The 20,623-nt window shown below is 35.3% G+C and overlaps 1 protein-coding gene and 1 long non-coding RNA gene across 3 annotated transcripts in view; both read right to left on the reverse strand.

Moving 5' to 3' along the window:
* Window positions 1–159: 159 nt before the first annotated feature.
* On the reverse strand, window positions 160–2,342 carry LOC149616125 (uncharacterized). Of its 2 annotated transcripts, XR_016375916.1 has the most exons (4): window positions 2,285–2,342; window positions 2,033–2,201; window positions 522–1,327; window positions 160–456 (listed from the first exon to the last, which is right to left on the reverse strand). It is a non-coding gene; the product is annotated as an uncharacterized LOC149616125 (long non-coding RNA). The 2 variants fall into 2 exon arrangements; XR_016375915.1 differs by having other exon boundaries at window positions 2,033–2,296.
* Window positions 2,343–10,766: 8,424 nt separating this feature from the next.
* Window positions 10,767–20,623, reverse strand: part of LOC149616126 (mitochondrial sodium/calcium exchanger protein-like) — a 48,209-nt gene continuing 38,352 nt past the window's right edge. Inside the window, exons 14-15 of the mRNA XM_089856046.1 lie at window positions 14,439–14,509; window positions 10,767–11,783 (exon numbers count right to left, since the gene is read on the reverse strand). Of these exons, the coding sequence (XP_089712172.1) occupies window positions 11,601–11,783; window positions 14,439–14,509 (254 nt within the window). The 3' untranslated portion in view covers window positions 10,767–11,600. The remainder of the gene's footprint in view (window positions 11,784–14,438; window positions 14,510–20,623) is intronic.

Here is a 20,623-nt window from a genome sequence, read left to right on the forward strand (position 1 = left end):
TCTCTCTTTTCTTTAATTTTTTATATACAAGACTTGGTTTCTTTATTTTTGCCTCTGGACTTAGAATGATTTTTGTGACCCCTTTTTTTTAGCTTTTTACCTAATAAAAACATTAAAAGTGACAAAAAAATAATTATAAAAATAATATAAAAAAAACTTTTTTATGAAAAATTTAATAAAAATATAAAAAATCCATGCAAACAGGTCAAAAAAATGATTATAAGTAAATCGATTGATTTTTTTGGCCCTAGTCTAATAACGAAACTTTTCATTGACCATAAGTTACCAGGCCTAACGTCAGGCTTGCGGGCCCAATTTAAATTTAACAAGTCCCTGTTTAACTCGGGAATTATTAAATTTAAACTAAAGCCCGCTGTGGAGCCCCCAAAAACCAGGAAACTTCGTCCTTAGCATGGGATTTCCAATGAAAGTCCACTCGCTGACGTCCACTTGTTCCTGCACAAGAAAAATTCTTATTATTATTTGCAAAAATATCAAATGCGTAACTTGAAATTAAATACCTGAATATGAAAATCCACTTGAATTCTCCCATAATGTAACGTAAAATGTTCCAGCATAAGACAAATAGCTATTATTTGACATAAATGGCACACGCGTAACATTAAACTAAATACCTTAATAAGGGGCAGAAAATTAACACCATAAAATCGTAAGCCTTGATTTAAATCCGCAAAAAGTCCCGATTACTTTTAAAGAACAAAGCGAATAAGCAACCTTCTACCTTAAACATAAATAAGGAATTTATTTAGATCCTACAAAAGTCCCTCAAAGAGTTACCATACGCTTTTTCCTCTAAAAATAACTCTAATTAAAAACATAAACTAGATACCTTAATACCGCAAAGGGAATCTCACCCTAGTCCTAAAATGTTTAAAATCCTGATTACATTCATTATTTTTAAAAGAGAGGGCTAGGACCAATCCTATACCTATTCCATAAGAAGCATTTTATTTATATCCTGACGTAAATCCCTAACAGGATCAGACACAAGCGCTTCTCTTCTAAAAATAAATATAATAAAAACTATAAACTAAGTAACCTAATAATTTCATTGGGGATAATGACCTGCTAGAATTATTCTCAATAAGATTTCTACGCAACTAGTGCCCAAAAGTTTTCACACGCTGTCTAAATAGTTTTTCTAAAGAGATTCACTTTCAACGGGTAAAATCAAAGTGTAGACCCGAATTAAGAATGGAATTGAACTGCGTTCATTGACCTGATAAATATTGCATGCCATTTTGTCAAATAATAGTTATTAATTCTAGAATCCAACCTAAATTGTTCCTTTGGAAACAGATCATAGCTAAAATAATATCAATTCAAACAATTAATACAATTTAAATTCAGTTTCATCTTAAATAGCACAAGTATTTTAGAAGAACGTTTATTTAACTGTTAAATAAGTCATAAAATAAATATTATATCGCCATTAATACGGTTTCGGGTCAATCTTGAAATATTTTTCAATTTATAAATAATAATTTTGAATTACGTTTAAACCGACTAAAAAAGATTGAATAGTAGGACCACGAATAAATTAATTCATTAACTAAGACGATTCAAATATATAATAAGATTAATTTCAAAATATTTAGACCACATAAACGTTAATCATTGTGCCATTTATCATATTTACACATAGATTTGTTAATTGAAAACATTTTAGAGAACTACTGTCTACACGAGCGCTTATAAACCTCATTTCAATTTTAATAACTATACACCTGCCGCCGTTACAGTTTATGACTTCAGTTAAAGGCAATATAAATCCATTAATTTAGGCAAAGAACGTGTGTTAGTTATTTAGAACTATGCAGTTCTAAATAACAGCAATAGTTTCGTAACCAATATATAAAATCAACTAAGGCTTAAGTTTTCTTCTAAAAGACCAAGGTCGTAATTAACAAATCTATGGTTAACCAAGGCCTAATTTCCATTCGGTTGCAATAAAACTTTGGTATTTCATAGAAATTAACCCTTAAAATATAAATAAAATCAAAATATTTACCAGGAAATGATCTCTTTAGCCTTGCACTGAAAAAGCAAGCTTCCAGTTCCAGTTCCACTGCATTGATCGGCAAGGCATTAGACATCCGCCCCAAGAGACAAAACGGGCCTTGGTCTCAATTAAGGCAAATATTTTCGCACGGAAAACCATGAATTTTCCACTTGCAAGGCTTAATTTCCATTCGGTTGCAATAAAACTTTGGTATTTAATCTAAATTAACCCTTAAAATATTAATAAAAACAAAATATTTACCAGGAAACGATCTTTTTAGGCACGCACAGAAACAGGCAGCTGCAAGCCTGCAATTCTCCACGGCAGGCCTAGGGTTCGAAAATTACGGTAATTTTGGAAAATGGTAAATTACGCGGTAATTTACCGCGTAAATTACCGTTCATGGTAATTTACGAAAATTCAAAAATAAATTATATTGATCGTTTCTAAGCTAAATATTGAAAAATACCACTTGAATATAGCTATACCTTTCAAAGCATAGTGTCGTACATTATTTAAATACCGAGTTTTGATGTTTGCAGTTCACATAATACTTTTGAACAGCTACATCCACTTTCTTCTTCTTACCCATTTTGTGAATTATTGCTATTTCACCTTTTTAGAACAAAATTCTAGAGATGGGCCGATACCAGTTTAAACCTATATATCGGTACCGATACAGATATTGGTATCGGCCCATCTCTACAAAATTCTAACAACTACAGGGTTTCCAGCTGACGCAAAGGAACTCGACGACAAGAATAGACCAGAAAATAAAATTTCATTTCCTTAATCAAATTTTTTCCACGCTTACTGTTCGATTTCTATGACTTACTCATGTCTCATGAAAAGAAATAAGTGTGCATGCGCGGCTAGAGCAAAATATGGAGCTTTTAGACCATTTTCCAAGAGAAAGACATGAGAATTCGGTGGTAAATTACCATCGTGGTAATTTACGACGGTAAATTACCACATTAATTACCAGGGTAATTACCGTTTTCGTAATTTACCCGGGAAAATCGTAAATTACAGTTACCCTGGTAAATTACCGTGTAAATTACGATGGTAATTTACCGATTTAGAACCCTAGGCAGGCCCCAAAATGACCCAGTATGAATGGGCGTATTGTTAGAAAACATGGACCGCTAGATGGCGCTGCTCATAAACAAACGTTAAGACGCTGGAGCATGCGTCTCAATTTAATTGTTTCTAATATAATTAATAATTTAATTATAATTTAATAATGGCTTCTAAACTGCCCAAAACACTATTCTCCATTTTTAAAAAGTGGTACCGGTGTTTATGGATTCCTACAGCGAGAAAACCACCCTATAAACATGTTTGTATAACAGGTTAAAACCTGAAATCATTATAATTAAACTAATTCATATGAAACTTAAACTAAACATTTTTAATTTTACAGCTGGGACCCCGTTTCACGTGGAAAATCAACTCCAGTTGATTTAAATCAAACAAAAAGTTAAGAAACTAAAAATGTTACAAAATCTGTTTCTTATTGGCCAAATTATTCTTAATTAGATAATTAGTGAAATATAATTCTTAATGAAGAAAGAAGATGCCATAGGTTTAGCCGCCCCAACCGTAGGATGTCCTGTAAGAATACTCGGGTTCCGATACACGTGAAAAGGGCTATCAGAAATTCCCCCTGAAATGGTTCAATCGCAAGAGACGCGAGAGTCTTCCCTCTTTAGATGTTAAATTTATAAAACCTGAAGAACTGCCCCAAAAAATGTGTTTTAGTTCTTAGAAACCCCTCCTCTTTTTAAAATTGAAAACCACTAGTTTGGCCTTAACGTTTTACCCCTCAGCTTAATAAATTTGGTCAGATGTTATAAAAATTTAAATGCCTTGACGCAGTAACGGCATTTTTGAAAGTACCTCATGATACATTTTACTGATTTCTTGAAAAACTTTGAATTTAATTTTAATTTAGCATACCTTTCAAGTACCCACACTAAAACAAAAACAGTACCCTATGAAACAGACTGACTTAAGCAGACGACACATATTAGCGTTTCACGGCGCCGGAAGCCCGGAAATAAGCAGGAGAATGATAATATACATCCTCCTTGGTTTCCAGCATAACTTCCGGTAGAAGGTTATAATCATGGATAAAGAATGCGCGTGAGGAAATTGTTTTCACTCTACAGGATAGGCAACTCCTCATCTCGGACGACAGCTTATTCAGTATATACTCTGTAACAACATCGGTTGTCAGCACGCGTAAAGCTAAGTCTCCATGTAACGTTGCTTTGTACGTGCTGTCAAGAGACGAAAAACTTCAGGATTTAAAATATCCGCGAGTTTTTTTAGCTCGAGTGCGATGTTGTAACAGAGTATATACAGAATAAGCTGTCGTTTGAGATAGGGAGTTGCCTATCCTATAGCGTGAAACAAATTAGCGCGTCTGTTCGGGTTAATTGTTAGTTTGGAAGCTTTAAAGTTTCAATTGCCGGCGAATACCAAGAAATGCTTAAAGGACGAGATGCGAAAGGATGAAGTGGTGACTGGCGAGCACGAACTGACCGACGCCCCTGGACCAAAGACTGGCCTTATGGTGGTTGGCACCTTGGGTTAATATTATTAATCCAAGTAGACACCAAGGGACGCGTTCTGGTCAACAGAGAGGGGGTTGATAAAGACAATGGACACTAAGCCTTGGTCGTAATTAGCAAACGTATTTTGGCAAGGTAAACCATAAATTTTTCAGTTGCAACGCTTAATTTCCATTCGGTTGTAATAAAACTTTAGTATTTAATCCAAAGTAAGCCTTAAAATATAAATAAAATCAAAATATTTACCAGCAAAGATCGCACAGAAAATCGCAGCGGCCAGTTCTCACGGAAAACGCCCCAAAAGAATGAATAGGCTTATTGGTTGCAAACATGGACCGCTAGATGGCGCTGCTGAAAACAAAAGTTAAGCCGACTTCAAAATGTGGCGGGAGCGCGCGTTTCAATTTCATTGTTGCTATTTTCTAATACAACTAATAATTCAGTTAATTATAATTTAATAATGTCTTCTAAACAGCCCAAAACACATTTCTCAATTTTTAAAAAGTGGCACCGCAGTTTATGGATTCCTACAGCTTTATAAACCACCCTATAAACATGTTTGTCTAATAGGTTGAAACCTGAAATCATAATTATTAAACTAATTCCTATGAAACATAATTAATTTTACAGGGGACCCAGTTTTACGTTGATCTAGATCGAATAAAAGTTCTGAAATAAAAGTGTAATATATTCCAAAATCTTTGTTTGTTTTTGGTCTAATTATTCCTGATCTTAATTAAAAAATTAGTAAAGTAAAAATAGTCATGAAGAAAGAAGATGCTATTGGTTTAGCCGCCCCATAAATAGAGTGTCCTATATGAATAATCGGGTTGCAATACACGTCAAAATGCTATCAGAAATTCCACCTAAAATGATTCAATCGCAAGAGTAATGACAGTGGTCAATAATACCAGAAGTATATAATACTTCTCTTCGAGGGAAGTGTACCACAAAGCAGGGTAAGTGTAACGTCATTCTTCCCAACATCGGAACATTTAGAGCAAGGTTACTAAACCGAATCACCTACGCGCCAAATAGTTCCCTCATCATTACTCTATTAGCGCTTAAATATTTGGCAAGACGAGCTTGAGCATTTTTGTCCCTCGTCAAGACGAGGTTTGTGGGATGATTGCTGGGGATTTAATGCCAAACAATTATAGAATTCACCTTATGGTGCGATGCCCATTTGCGGTTTGATGAGCGGGAAAGCAAACTTAAAGCGTGAGCCTGTTAAGAATGACGTTACATAACTGAAGTATTAAGAGGATACAGAGTGTCATCCTTCTTCTATTATCCCCCTCTGATAATACCATAAGGTGATCATCTCTCTAAGGGCCCAAGATTCTATGTTACGGTTGAAATGTATGTATGTCCGATTTGGTCAGCCATCCGTCTCATCTCAAGTGGTATAATAATTGTATAGCCCAAACAGAGGCCGAGCGGATTCGCTGCAGAGTAATCCGGCATTGAATATTTTTCCCTCCAAATATTTCTCACGACAGCTCTTCGTGACTTTTACTAAGCGCGAATTTACCTCTTGTGTCTGAGAGAGCTGGGGGGTTCTGGAAATCATCTTATTTATTTTTCCCTTCAGTCCTTCCTCTCTCGCATACCCGTGGGTTTTAGTTTGATTCCCAACCGCTTGGGAGCGTTATCTCAGAGCTCGCGTCTAGACCACGACCGGCTTAGGATATCGGTCGTGGCTGATTTTGAAAATTATTTTTCTCTCCCGCGAATTTCACGAAAAATTCGGAAGGAGCCCCTATACAAAATCTACGTCACATCTAGCGGAACTAGATGTTTTTGCTAATAGATGCGCTTGGGCCCTTAGAGAGATGATCTCCTTATGATAATACTAAGGTTTATTTCCCTGAGATGTGCGCTAGCTTCAAACGTTACAGCAAAAGCGTTCCTTTGTTTCTATGGGTTAGTATTATTATGCTAAAATTAGGTGGTTTCCATCTATTTGAAGTTGTAAGACTCATGACGAGAAAATTAGCTATGAGCTTGACTATACAATAAAGTAAAACGTGCTTATTAAAAGGCTTAATAGCGATGGGTTCGCGGACTCAACCAAATCACTTTTAAAAACCTCTCCATTGCATTACCAATTTGGCCAAATTCTTACGTTAACGAATTGTGATTGTGTATAATAAAGAATATCTCAAAAATATGTATATAAGATAATAGTATTGAACTGACTAAAATATTTCATTTTAATCATTTATTTTATTAAGCAATATATTAAAAAATCCAATTACAATTGTGTTAATTTATGATAAGTACCTAAATATTTTATCTCTTTCATTATAATCGAACGTTTAAAATTATTTTCATTGGTAATCTTGATTAAATTAAAATTAAGGGAATATTTTCCTTGAATATTATGTACTAATAACTATAATTTTAATTTCAGTGCCAAGGCTCCTTAAAGAACGTACCCACACCAATTACAAGATATTTACATAAATCAGCATTCAAATTCACTTATTTAAATATTATTTCTTTATAATTAAAAATTTTAATTATTCTATTGTGATTATAACAATAATATATACACCATTTAAAAGTAATCTACGTTGGTAAGTGCATCGAAGACTTACCAAAAATATTCCTCAATTTACTGTATATTAAAGAGTGTGATTCCATATATATCTTTAATAGCTAACTAATTTCTATAACTATTATTTACAATTTAGTAAAATTGGTTTCATTCAAACATTAATTAAGTATGCCATGTTTTAATTATATTGGCATAAATAAGGCAATTTGTAACTCGAAATCCCATTTACTTGATTCGTAACTTTTGATTGACTTACGTCTACAACCGATATGTTTACATATTATCGGTTCGACTGTAACAGAAAATTCACCTCATTTCTTCAAAATCGGAAGCATAACTATATATTTTTGATGTTAAAATGCTAAAACGTGTTCAATTATTTTAAATCACAAGTTATTCTAATGAAATTTAACATTATATCGTTATGCTTCCGATTTATTTTATCAATAACCAACATAACCTCGCCGCCCTATGACTGACAATAAAACAGTTTGTCAATAGGGCAATCACCTAAGTTGTTAATCCAACATCTTGTTTACAATTTCGTCTAGTTATTTAAAAGATATAACCAAAACGAAATCGTAAAGAATTATCGTTGTAAATAACCAATATCTTAAAAAAAAAATTAAGTAATTTGATAAAACATCAAACATGTATATAACAAAATCTAACAGAACATTTATTATAAAATATAAAAACATTTGTGAGTTTAAATCGTTTTGTAATGTGACATTGTCTACGTAAAAAGCCATTGAATATTTGAAGTAAAATTGGCACAAATATTCAACGGAACAATTTAACGTAAGCAAAACGATATAAACCGAAAAATGACTCATTGAAAATTTTATACACAATTTTCTAAATCTATAAATGTTTTTGACTTAAGTTTAAATTTTAACACTTTTGTAAATAATTTGAATGGACCCTTTTCGAAAGTTGGGAGTAAAATAGAGTCTGGTATTTGACCACCTTGTTTTCTTAAGACGTTAAATTGATTTTTGTGGACTGGTAACGTTGAAGCCTTTTCTAACGTCTGTGGACCCAAATACCGCATGTTCCGTCTTTAGAAGCAGACGACAATGCGACCCAACTTTTGAAACTGCAGTCTTTAATTTTTGATTATGTTCTGGTGTAGCTGAGGTTTTCAATTTACAAAATAAATTCTTAAATTGAACGGAATATAATGAAATAGTTATATCACTGAAAACCTCAGCTACTCAAATTAATTCTAAGAAACAAACACAATTTGGCATAGTTTCCTGGGTTCGAACAAAAACATATCTACACAAACGGTCGGTTATTGAAAAGATATAACCGACGGAAAATGGAGATAAAATTATTTTGGATTCGAACCTCGAAGACGATGCTCATTTAAACAAACACTGGACTTAAACAAAGATGAAACAAAAAAATGTATAACAACGGTTCTCAATTGTATTTTCATTCGATATTCAATGGTACCTCATGGTGTGTAAATGCACCAACAAACCCGATCACACTAATTTGAAAAATTACACCTGAAAACGTCGCGACTTTCAAAAATTAAAAATAAATTTGATTAAAGGTTGCGACGTTTCGATTGTAATTTTGAACAAACGCAAGGAATTGAGCCAAAAAAAGAAGAGTTCAAATTTATCACAGTCGGCTATATTCACATGCACCGTTCCAAAACACAATATTTAACTTTTAAATATTGAATACGAACTTATTACGTACTGTTGTAGAGATTCAACTAGAATTGTTTATTCATATTATGGGACGTAAATTTATCATTATTTTAATTTCAATTAATTTTTTAAAGAGTAATTTGTGGTAACCAATACATTTTTCCATGAATTTTTTTCCTCATATAAGCTATAATTTTCCTTGCTTGATTTGCATAAATTATCATTAGCATGCTAATTGTTAACGTCTAACCTTGAAAGTTGAATAAATAAAAAAATATAAATTTTGTTTTTTTCTAAATGATTATTCATCAAGATTGTTGTATTATTTAATGTTGAATTTAATTAACTAGCTGGGCAGCTAGAGTAAGTTTTAATACGAATATTTTAATTGCAATAATAATTAAACTAAAATAATTTCGACGGATATAATTTTGAAATTATTTTTGTAAAGATTAAAATAATTTATTATTAAAACAAAAATTAAAATAAGCATGATTATTTGTAATGATTCATTTAAACTGGTTAAAGCAAGTCTCGCCTGTGATTTAGTTTAAAAAAATGCCACTAGATGCTACCATAGTCGAGGGGTGAAATTTGGAAAAACCCGCCAAGCTCAGCATAGATTAGTTTTAGCTCTGCCTTCGTGGACTAGTTCTGATTAGTTGGAAATATTGATGTAAAGAAAATTTGCTTGCATATCCAAGCGACTAAGTATCGCTGTACCTTAAAAGCACACTAATCAATATGTCTACTGAACATGCAGCTGTTTTAATCTCGCAGGACTTTAACACGCGGGGGGGGGGGTTCCTTTAAAGGTAAAGTTTACTGTACAAGCGGACGTGGACATGCATTGTTAATGGGTAATTTCAGACATAAAGTATTTCTTTTTTAGTCCAAAGAGCACGTAAAATATTTTTAAAAATTTTTAGTTGAAAACATAATTCTAATTTGAAATACCTGGTGTTTCAGGTAAGTTTGCCATAAATGAAAAGGTATGTCCTTTGGGTGAAAATTAGTGGAAAGTATCAGAGAACATGGGGTAGACATCATTCACTAACAGAGACTTGGGCTCCTACACATTGGCCCCATAAAACAAGGAAATACTAACACGAGGGGAGTATTAATAACAGTCTGCTCATCTTGTTTACGAGTAAAAGACAATTTCAACACCCTTCAATCTAAGAGCGCTACTGAACCTTTATCTACCATAAGTGTACTGTTAAACTGAAGGGAACTGACCCTTTGAATTAGCTTTACCTCACCAGCCTACGCACACTTCTATCCATGTAATATTACACTTTTGCCAGATAAAGGTTCAATAACATTCTTCGATTGAAGGCTATTGAAATTGTCCGTTAAACAAGATGGGTAAGCTGAATGTTTCACTCTCCACGTGTGACTATTCACTCGATTTAGGCCCATATCTCCGTGACTAAATGTTATAGACACATGTTCTTGACAATGTCCGCTCTGTTTGACCCAAACGAACACACAACCATGCTCTTTTGAATATAATTGAAAGATATAGCCTGAAATTTTCCATTAAGTTAGTTTTTTTCTGATAAACAGAAAGGTTTCATTGCAAATACAACGAGGAGTAGGCAAAACGATTCGAGACTTACCAATTTTAAAACTGAACTGTTTTTGGGAATTTTTAATTTCAAATTTGAGATTTAAAAAACGGTAATATCAAAAAGATAAATTTACTAATTTTTCAATTTTCAATCCACCTTTAAAATTATCGATTCGATGATAATAATTTTAATAAAAACTAAATATTTTAGAAAGCATGTGAAAGCAGATTCACAAACAAGACGGCGAGGCCTAAGAAAAAAGTTGGAGTCTTAGAAAAGGAATAAGATGTTTAAAATAATTTTTAATGTGTGTTACTGCAGACTGTTAATTAAAGTAGTTTTATTAAATTGAAAAACGATTAATCTGTGTAGAGCAAGGGAAAATTAGTTTATTAGATAGAGGTTAACGTGTTATTACTATAATAAGGAGATTTCAATCCGCATTAAAAAGCCAAAGCTTGGTAACCTATTACTTTAAAATGATTGTTGAATAATTAGCATTATTTACTATTTTTAAATGTTCGTTTTTCCTAAAAAGTCCTTAATTATATTTTTAAAAGAATGGTCCTCCCTCTTTGTTTGGCTTTCAACCAAAGCATGAATTTTTCCAAGTAATTGGACCCACGATAAAAAATGGGCGAGTAAGTTCTGAAGAATTGCGTGGCAATTTTGGTTGCCTTTCTGAAGCTGGTAAATTGATCTTTCCTCTGTATTACTGTTCCATAATATTGTAATTAGTTTTGTTTTTCAATTATGCTTTGAAACGGCGCTGAACATGAGCCGAAAATAATCGGAACTCCGCGCATGCGCATATATATATAATTTTTCCAAAATTTGATTTGTATAGTCATAATAATGGCACCATTGAACATATTTTTTGAACCGATTCATAAAACTTTTGTATATGAATTTGTATATCATATCATATATAAATATATATCTTAAAAATATAATTATAGCAAGGCCCTTTACTTCTTCTTAAGTTTAATTAAAAAAAAACGTGGCTACACGGACGAGCGTTTGTAGATTAACGCTGTATAAAACATCCGTTCATGTACTCCATCACCAATATTAAATTAGAGTAAACAGTATCTAACTCATTGTATCACTTAATTCTCAACAGTTCAAATATAAGAACAGTTCTACTTGTAGGAAGCTTCTATTGATTTCGCCAAGTGAGCGAAAAGGCTTAACTTCTTATGCAATGACTCCGACTTCGACCAAGATGGAGGTGATCAAGAAAACAAAGTACAAGGCAATCAGGTACAGACCTAACGGTCTCTTGGCGTGGAAACTGGTCACCAACATCGTAGCGAGTGTTGACAATAAACTGATGGCAAGTGTAACGAAGAGAACCAAGGCAATTGGTGTAAAATCAAGCTGCAAATAAAATAAGATTACAATTATAATTAACCAGTGTCCAGAATGTTTTCAATATCTGGTGATATGGAATTAATATCATCAAAAGAACTAGGTGTTTCTGTCAGCCCCCGGGGGGGACATTTTTATTCATTTTCCAGCCGCCATTTTAAAATATGGAGGCAAATCGAACCCAATCTAGCTTCCACCCATGCTAGCAAAGATACCAAAAGAGGGGTCGGGAATGGAGCGGTAATAGATTCTACCAGAAGTCCATTAAATTAGCCTAGGAAGTGAACAATTACAAAGGCTGGTATAGCGTACGTCTCTGCTGGGATAAAAACTCCTTCTAGCTCCATGGATAGGGGGTTAAATTTTTCCCCCTTTCCTAACACAGTTAGAAATCTCGAGCTCCTCTCTAGGAAGTCTTTCTTGACGTGAGCGGGGCGTGACTTCTTCAGCCCATGAACGCTGGATCTTTAAAGGGTAGATTGTTTGCTTTATAAAAAATTAAAATAGGAACGGCCACGGTAGTTAAAGGGAGGGTGAAGTAGAAAATCAAGTGGTTTTTTATCGATTCTTCTACTAATTATAAAAAGGCAGGGAGTGACGCGATTGGTCGGAGGGGCTTCTTTAAAATTATCCTTAAAATCTGAACCTTATTTGAATTTTAAAATCATTCGGAGACTGTATTTCCTGAATGTTTCACTATGCAGACTGGTCTTGTAATTAGTAGAAGAATCGATAAAAAATCACTTGATTTTCTACTTCACCCTCCCTTTAAATAGTTTTTTTTTTCAATAGGTTTATGAAGAGTCATAAAAAACTGAATGACCTTGACTGTTCCAAAATTCACACCCCCATCCCTTCTCCTATGCTAAAGAGAGCTCGGTTTTACAGTGGATGGGGGCGTTTTCGGCCAATAGTTTTTTCTCTCTCGATAGGGCAAATTTTGGCGTACGAGTCGCACCTAAACCGGAGATCTGAGAAAAATTACCGCGAGGTGGCGAAGGTGTCGCCCTTCTTCAGTATTGCTACACAAGAGAGGGGAGTCCCAAACCCCGCTTTTGGTTACTTCCTAGGCTAATTTAATGGACTTCTGATTCTACCAAGGCGGATGCACGTAGTCCCCAGTTCATAAAACGGTACTGTTCCGTTCCTCGGTTACCACTACCCTCTCACGGAAAGAGAGCGTACGTTCTCGCGCATGCGTTCAAGCCTCCTTGCTCTAGCTTGTGTATAATTTGGAATATCCCTAACGAGACGTGACGCACGCCTTTACCAACAGCTTTTTTCCTTTCCCCTTTCCAGAACACGTCTCCCATCTTATACATCCTCCTTGCTTCTACTCTCTTAAAAGGACTAAACTCATACCTCACTACGTCATACAAAAACCACGCCCTCCCACAAAATATTAGATCTAAAGAGGCTGGATTTTCAGTTTTATCTGGAGATTTAAAAATGCTAAGCAACTCCTAGGTATTTAAATTTTCGTGTCTCTATTCCTTTAAGTGCTACAATCTATAAAATCCTACGAATGGGAATTTTTCTATCTGATAAAACTACATTAATAATGGATTATTCGAACATCCACGTATTTACATTTGCCATTATAGTATATTTCCAAATTGAAGCCTTAAAAATATATCGTTCACAAATATTTCTGGGGAAACGTGTCTTTCGGGAAAGGGCAAAATTTAAGGACTCAATTAGAGGCTCGGGGCGGTGAATAGTTGGGCAGTTATAAGGTAACAAGGGAAAAGCTGGGCAGCTAGATTTGGCAAAGGCGATTGGCAGCCTAGTCTTGACTCTAATTTACCACAAAAATGGATCGCGTGAGGAACAGATAAGAGCGAGGGGCTAGACACTAACACGAAAAAGGTGTAAATTCCATCTCCATTTTCGAACTCATTCCAATTTGGATATCCGTTATCTTCAATGTAAAAAAGTGAGTATCGAGACATACAAAGGGGCTGACGCATAGCCGTCTCTGCGCACTCTCTGGACCCAAAGCGCCTGGAGTGCAGGCGCAGAAAAGTGAGATGGAAGGCAAAGTTTTACCCCCGTGTCGTTCCCCCTTAGTTACATCGAAGAGCCTTATTTCGTTTATTACATATCACCATGGAGAAATGAGGTAATGGAAAAGACGATGGGCGACCTGCGGCACTGAAACTCTCCCAGTGTATCTTGCGCACGCCCTGTATTTGTATCGGAACTAGCTTCTATTTTTTAAGACAGAGGGGTCGCCCTTTACGTTTCCGTACTGTACGACCCTACCTAAACGCTGAGGATGCTGGGAGAAAGTCGGTGGGGGTATAAAGGCAACGTTATAGGTACGGAGATTACCACTCCATCCTTCTCTCCTTCAAGCTATCATATTCGATACATTTCCAAATTTCGCTTGAAATAATACCCTAACGAAATATTTCTTGCATTTGTGTACGATACAAAAATAACTAGCCCCTCGGAAACGCTAAAAGTTGGTTAGGCACGAGAGAGTTTTGACCGCTATACCAGTTTAATTCAATGGACATGATAAGTGACGCCTGCCTTTGGCAAGATAAATAATTGGAACTGCTTCAACGCGCGTGGCCCAACTCTAAATGGTCTGTGTTGGAAGACCCCTCTCTGAAAAGGATAAAAATAAATGGCAAGGAAGTAAAAGGAGGCACTTACTGGAACCGCTGCGAGGCTCAGGTTGCCGAGAAGCTTGATCACACAAGGCACTCCAACTCCGATCAATAAAGCTGATTTTGTTCGTTAAGGAATATATAATGTTCTTGTCGGTCTCTTACTCTTTCACGCTAGCTAGGCTTCAATTTACAGGGTGTTTCTGATAAGTCTGCCATAAATTAATGGGGATGTTCTTTGGGAAATCAATTATGACCAAAAATTTTCTATTACATTTTTTCGTCCGGGCCACTGTTTTCGAGTTAGGATTTGAGTGTGTTTCTTAATTAAATTTAGGGTTTCATCCCTAAAATACTCCAATCAATCTTAACTCGAAAACAGTGTCCCTTTGAGCAAAATGGAGATAGAAGTTACATTTTCGACTCAAAATCGCCCAAAGAACACTTTACCTTAATTTATGGCAGACTTATAAAAGTTTATTATACACTCCATTTTATACCTCTTTTGAAGCAAACCACCATGCAGGATGTATAAAAGTACAAGCTGTATCTTTTAATGCTATATCTTTTATGAAATGTTTCAGTTATTAAGATATTACGTAAGGGCAGAGCAATTGGTATCACACAGAGGATCACCGAGACAACAATACAATGCTGTGTGATACCTTATTCAAACATCATAAATGATTAATAAATTATACAGGGGTGTTTCTTAAAGATCTGTTAGAAACTAAGCGGGTTTCTCATTGGGCAATTTTGAGTTGACAATGTTCTATGACATTTCGCAGTCCGGGCCACCATTTTCTAGTTATGTTAGGAGTGTTCTACAGATGTCCCCTTAATTAAAATCAGCATTATTTTCAGTTTATTACTTGAATCAGGGATAGATTTAATTTAAGAAGTAGGAATGGAGAACAGAGTAATCTGGGCGCGCGTCAAAGTGCCGGACCCCCTCCACGGGAATGGGGGTATGAAAGAAGAGTCGGGCCATAGCGACAGAGATAAAAAGTAATTACGCGGTTTTCGCCGTTACCGTACAAGCTGTATCTTTTAATGCTATATCTTTTATGAAATGTTTCAGTTATTAAGATATTACGTAAGGGCAGAGCAATTGGTATCACACAGAGGATCACCGAGACAACAATACAATGCTGTGTGATACCTTATTCAAACATCATAAATGATTAATAAATTATACAGGGGTGTTTCTTAAAGATCTGTTAGAAACTAAGCGGGTTTCTCATTGGGCAATTTTGAGTTGACAATGTTCTATGACATTTCGCAGTCCGGGCCACCATTTTCTAGTTATGTTAGGAGTGTTCTACAGATGTCCCCTTAATTAAAATCAGCATTATTTTCAGTTTATTACTTGAATCAGGGATAGATTTAATTTAAGAAGTAGGAATGGAGAACAGAGTAATCTGGGCGCGCGTCAAAGTGCCGGACCCCTTCCACGGGATGGGGGCTTTGAAAGAAGAAGCGGGTCATAGCGACAGAGGTAGAAAGGAATTAGGCATTTTTCGCCGTCCCCGTCAGCAACGTCATCAAAACGTAGTTTAAGTGAGCCAATAAAATAATTTAAACTTTTCGTTACGTGTTGGAGGGAGGGGCTCTATACTGGGCTACGAGTCGGACTGAAGTAAATACTAACTGTTCTCCATTCCTACTTCTAAAATTAAATCTACCCCTGCTTGAATGTAAGGTGTTATCGATGAACCACAATATTATGATAACTCGAAAATGGTGGTCCGGAAGGCAAATTGTCACAGAATATATTCGACTTCAACTCGACCCAAACTAACCACTAGACAGAAAAACCTTAAAAATAGGTGTTGAGGAGTCTAATACCGTCAAAAATGGTCTGTTTCAAATGAAAACAATTTGTAACTGTATTTCATATCGACGCGTTTAGAAAACAGAAAATAGTATGACTTTAAATTTAGGCCTTTAAAGCTTATAAACAATGGAACGAAATGCAGTGAAATCATAAATTATTCAAATTGTATCTTTCGAAATATATGACGTGAACTTAACATCTGATATATTGTATTATATGGCGTGATCTAAAAGCGTTTGGATTATTAAAAATTTATAATGTTTTGAATTTCAGTTTCATTTGAAATATTCATGTATAGTATCCACGTAATACTGTCCGAATTTATAGAACGACAATACTATAGCTGCGTTACAAATATTTACACCGTATTGGATATTTACAGGGGAATAAATAGAAGTGTCACTTTAGAGCAACGACACGTAAGCTTGCTTGGTGGCCTGTTTTGAGCCAAGTTTAAGCGGAAAATCTTTAAAATTCAAATTAGGTAGAGATTTTAAGGATAATTTGAAATAAGGACCTCAGACCAATAGCATAACGCCCTGCCTTCGTGTTAACACAATTCCCGTTGCACGCTCTACATCTCGCGCCACGATTGTCACATCGCGCGCAAATTTTATCAAATCTCGCGATAAATTTCATTTGCCATGGAGCGTGCCACGATAATTTTGGCAGGGCGTTACGCGATTGGTCAGAGGTCCTTATTTCAAATTATCCTTAAAATCTCAACCTAATTTTAATTTTAAAATCATTCGAAAGTATTTCCTGAATGTTTCACTATGCAGACTGGTAATATCTGATTGAAGGTAAGGGGAAGGGCTGAAAACTTTATTCAAATGCCAGCTGCTCCTTCCTCGCGTTTCATTGGTTATTCCCATATCAAGGAAACCCCTAGACCCAAGGTCTACTCTTTCACATGACGCAAAGAGAACTTGTTTACATTCGGGTTCGGCTCCTATAGGTCGATAGCTACGTCAATGTCACTCGGTTTCTAAGTCCTAATATATTACCCGTGACATCAGGGGTGACGCTTTCTATACCTCCTCCCCTTTAGTTCAAGCAGAAAGGCAAGTTAAAGATTAAAAGTAGAAGGAATCTACGTATTCCTTTTTATAAATATACATGGCTCTACATGAACATCACGCACGTCGAATACGACTATAAACACAACAATAGCACCCATGAAGTATTTTGCCCTACAGTTTGACAGCCAAGCACGCCACAAAAAAGATTCGATAAAAATCTAACAATCTATAATCAACGGAATGTTTTCCCAATACCCTTTTCAACCTGATACGTCAGCCTGTACCAAAACTGAATTTACAGCAAAGCCTATTTGCTTATGAAAAAAGGCTCGCATACACAACAACAACAAAACTCAATTTATTCCTAACATAAGGTCAGGCAGGAAACGTTTCGTTTCTCAAATCGATATTTTAATGGGATTCGAATGCATGGAACTTCATTTCTTATGTAAATAAACCGCTTTTCATATTGACTTGGCAGCTTTGCTCTCGATTATAAAATGGGGTCATTTAAATTTTATACAATTCTTGCGGTGTAAGTTGTAGATGTAATGATACAAAAGGAAATCGATACCCTTATGGGAAATGTAATGGTTCCTTCTCATAAGCTTTTAAGCGATGTGACAGAACATCCGTTTGATTTAGAAAAGTCACGTGACTTCAAGTCGTCAGCCGTTTGCAAGACGTCATCAGCCGGTCAAATGGCCAGCTATGCCTATTTTACTTTCAGTTATAAAGATATTTTCTAATAAAAAACAACCGTTTGTTTCATAAAGGTCACTTGACCTCAAGTCGTCAGTTATCTGCTAGATTGAGACACAGTTATGACGTGATCAGCCAGTCAGAGGCGAGCTGTGCCATATGTTTTATTTTCCCTTATAAAGATATTTTCTAATAAAAAACTAATTGTTTCATAAAGGTCACATGACTTGAAGTCGTTAGTTTTGCTGTCTGCTAGATTTGGACACAGTTACGTCTCGTTATCAGGCAGTCAAATGACCAGCTGTGCCTATTTTATTTTCCGTTTTAAAATTATTTTCTGCTTTCAAATAACAAAACAAGCTTATGGAGCTAAACTTTCATAAGTATTAATTAAAAACTATCAAAATCTTATGGTAATCGAGATAAAACGCGTTATATCCCTTTAAATGAACTCTTATCAACATAACCAGAGTCCAGAGAAAACATTATTTATCATTGAGCTCGCTCACTCGATCACGTAGCGTCAATATAGAAACTTCTCAAATTTCACGATAAACACAATGAAGTTTCATTCACTGAGACCTCTAATTGACCGTTGGTCTTGTATTAAATTAATTTCTATGCAAATTTCCAAACCTAGCTAAAGCTTCGTTCAGACTATGCTTCTCTTGCTGAAAGAGTGGTAAAACCTTTGTTGTGTACTTTAAGTTATACAACCGAAATTGTGCATTAACACGATTGAAATTGCTGGAGTTGCATTGAAATGTATCAACAAAAAGTATAAACCACGGTTTTATTCCGACTGCACCGTGGTTGTAAACTAAGTTTTTTAATGTAAAAGTTATGGAATTATTTTTCAAATTAAGCTAATTAATCTCTAGTTAGATGACCCGTAATATAAGGGACCTTTTCCCACATTCCCCTACCAAAATTCTTCATTATATTGCTTTTCAATTTTATGAACGCCTACGTTTTATCAGTACAATATATGGCATAGTTCATGAGCATCAGAATACTTTTCTTAACCGTTACTAAACAGGGTTTACAAATATTTCTTAATGAAAAGGTGCAAAAATTATTGCAGTTATTGTTATCTAACAAGTACAAAGCGTTAGCAAACATAAACATCTACTGCAGAACTTGATTGACCAAATAATACTATGGCAATATAATACTATGCTCAATTCCTCTTGAAATCGGAAGCTACACTCATTGACAACGCCATCTATATTAAAAATATGGGGCCCATTGATTGGACAAACGGTAGGTTCCATTTTGAAATGAAACAAAACCCTCAATTGAAACGAATAATAAATAACTTTGTATTTCTATCCGAGCCTAAGGGGCCTAAGTAACATAAAAGTGCCTCGAAATAAATGTCAATTTTTATTTTATCGACGAATAATAAAGATATAGATACGTATAGCCATAAGTCTATAGTCCGTAAGTATGGGTCTGTAATAAGGGCCTTTAGCGTCGGCAGATTTAAGAAACTACTGCGCCATCTTCTGTGATATAATTTTTTTAAAGAAATAGAAGAGAATGAAGGCATAGGCTACTGTGATTTCCCAACCGTTGTCAAGTCATGTTACGTGTAGAGATTGAGATCACAGTTGGCAATGGTTTTCTACGGAGGAAAGTTTGATTCTGGAGTAGCTGTATAAAAATCAAAGCATGCTTTTCAAGGCTGGGCATCTATTACGCGCAGTCATCTCCCGTTAGAAACATTGTAGTAGCCTAGTCAGTAGTCACTTATAAATAGAAGTTCTTATTGCTATAACCAGATGGCGCCTACAGCGAAATTTATGCCGAACTAAGGCCCGGGAGTATTATGGGTATATTTTACGGCCATGCGTTTGAAGGACCCTTCGGATAGCGATTGCTTCTCCAGAGTCAAACTTTCATCATCAGAGAAATTTTCCACCTTTCCCGTAACAAATATCCTTTGACCTATACTTACGAAAGTTATCATAGGTTTATGGCTTAACTTGTTTTTCGGAGGCATTATATTTCAGATAAAAGTCCTACCATATTTTTCGAATTTGAGATGAAAGAAATGGACACAAAAGTGAACCATTATGAAATTTTAAACCAAGTGTAAAGGTTTTCTTACAGCATTTCTGTTTCTAAAAATTCTACACTTACTCTAAAAGAAATGTCTAAGATAGTGATTTAACTGCCCTCTCTAGGACAAACATAAAACCTTTCGTAATTCACAAGAAGGGCGAAGAAGAAACTGAACTTGAAGTGATTAGTATTAACAGGGATCCACGCAATTTTAGAAGCAGGAATAGAGAACGGTTAGTCTTTGCTTCAGTTCGACTCATAGCCCAGTATAGAGCAGTCCCACCAACACGTAACTAATTTTTTAAATTTCCTTATTGGCTCACTGAACTACGACGTTGCTGACGCGGACGGCGAAAAACACGAAGTTTCTTTTTACCTCTGTCGCTATGACCCGCCTATTCTTTCATACCCCCGTTTCGGGGAAGGGGTCGTGGACTTCGACGCGCGCCCAATATATCATGTTCTCTATTCCAGCTTCTAAAATTAGGTGAATCCCTGGTATGAAACACCCGAATTTTTTATGGCCGTGAATATCTAAACCCATAAATATTTGAAAGTCAAATCGGTTTAATCTCCCTTTAATTTTCGTAATAACTTAAGTTC

Source organism: Phalangium opilio, unplaced genomic scaffold (assembly GCF_054372755.1).
Source record: "Phalangium opilio isolate 3A_F unplaced genomic scaffold, DU_Popi_V2 ptg000217l_1, whole genome shotgun sequence".
Classification (NCBI taxonomy): domain Eukaryota; kingdom Metazoa; phylum Arthropoda; class Arachnida; order Opiliones; family Phalangiidae; genus Phalangium; species Phalangium opilio.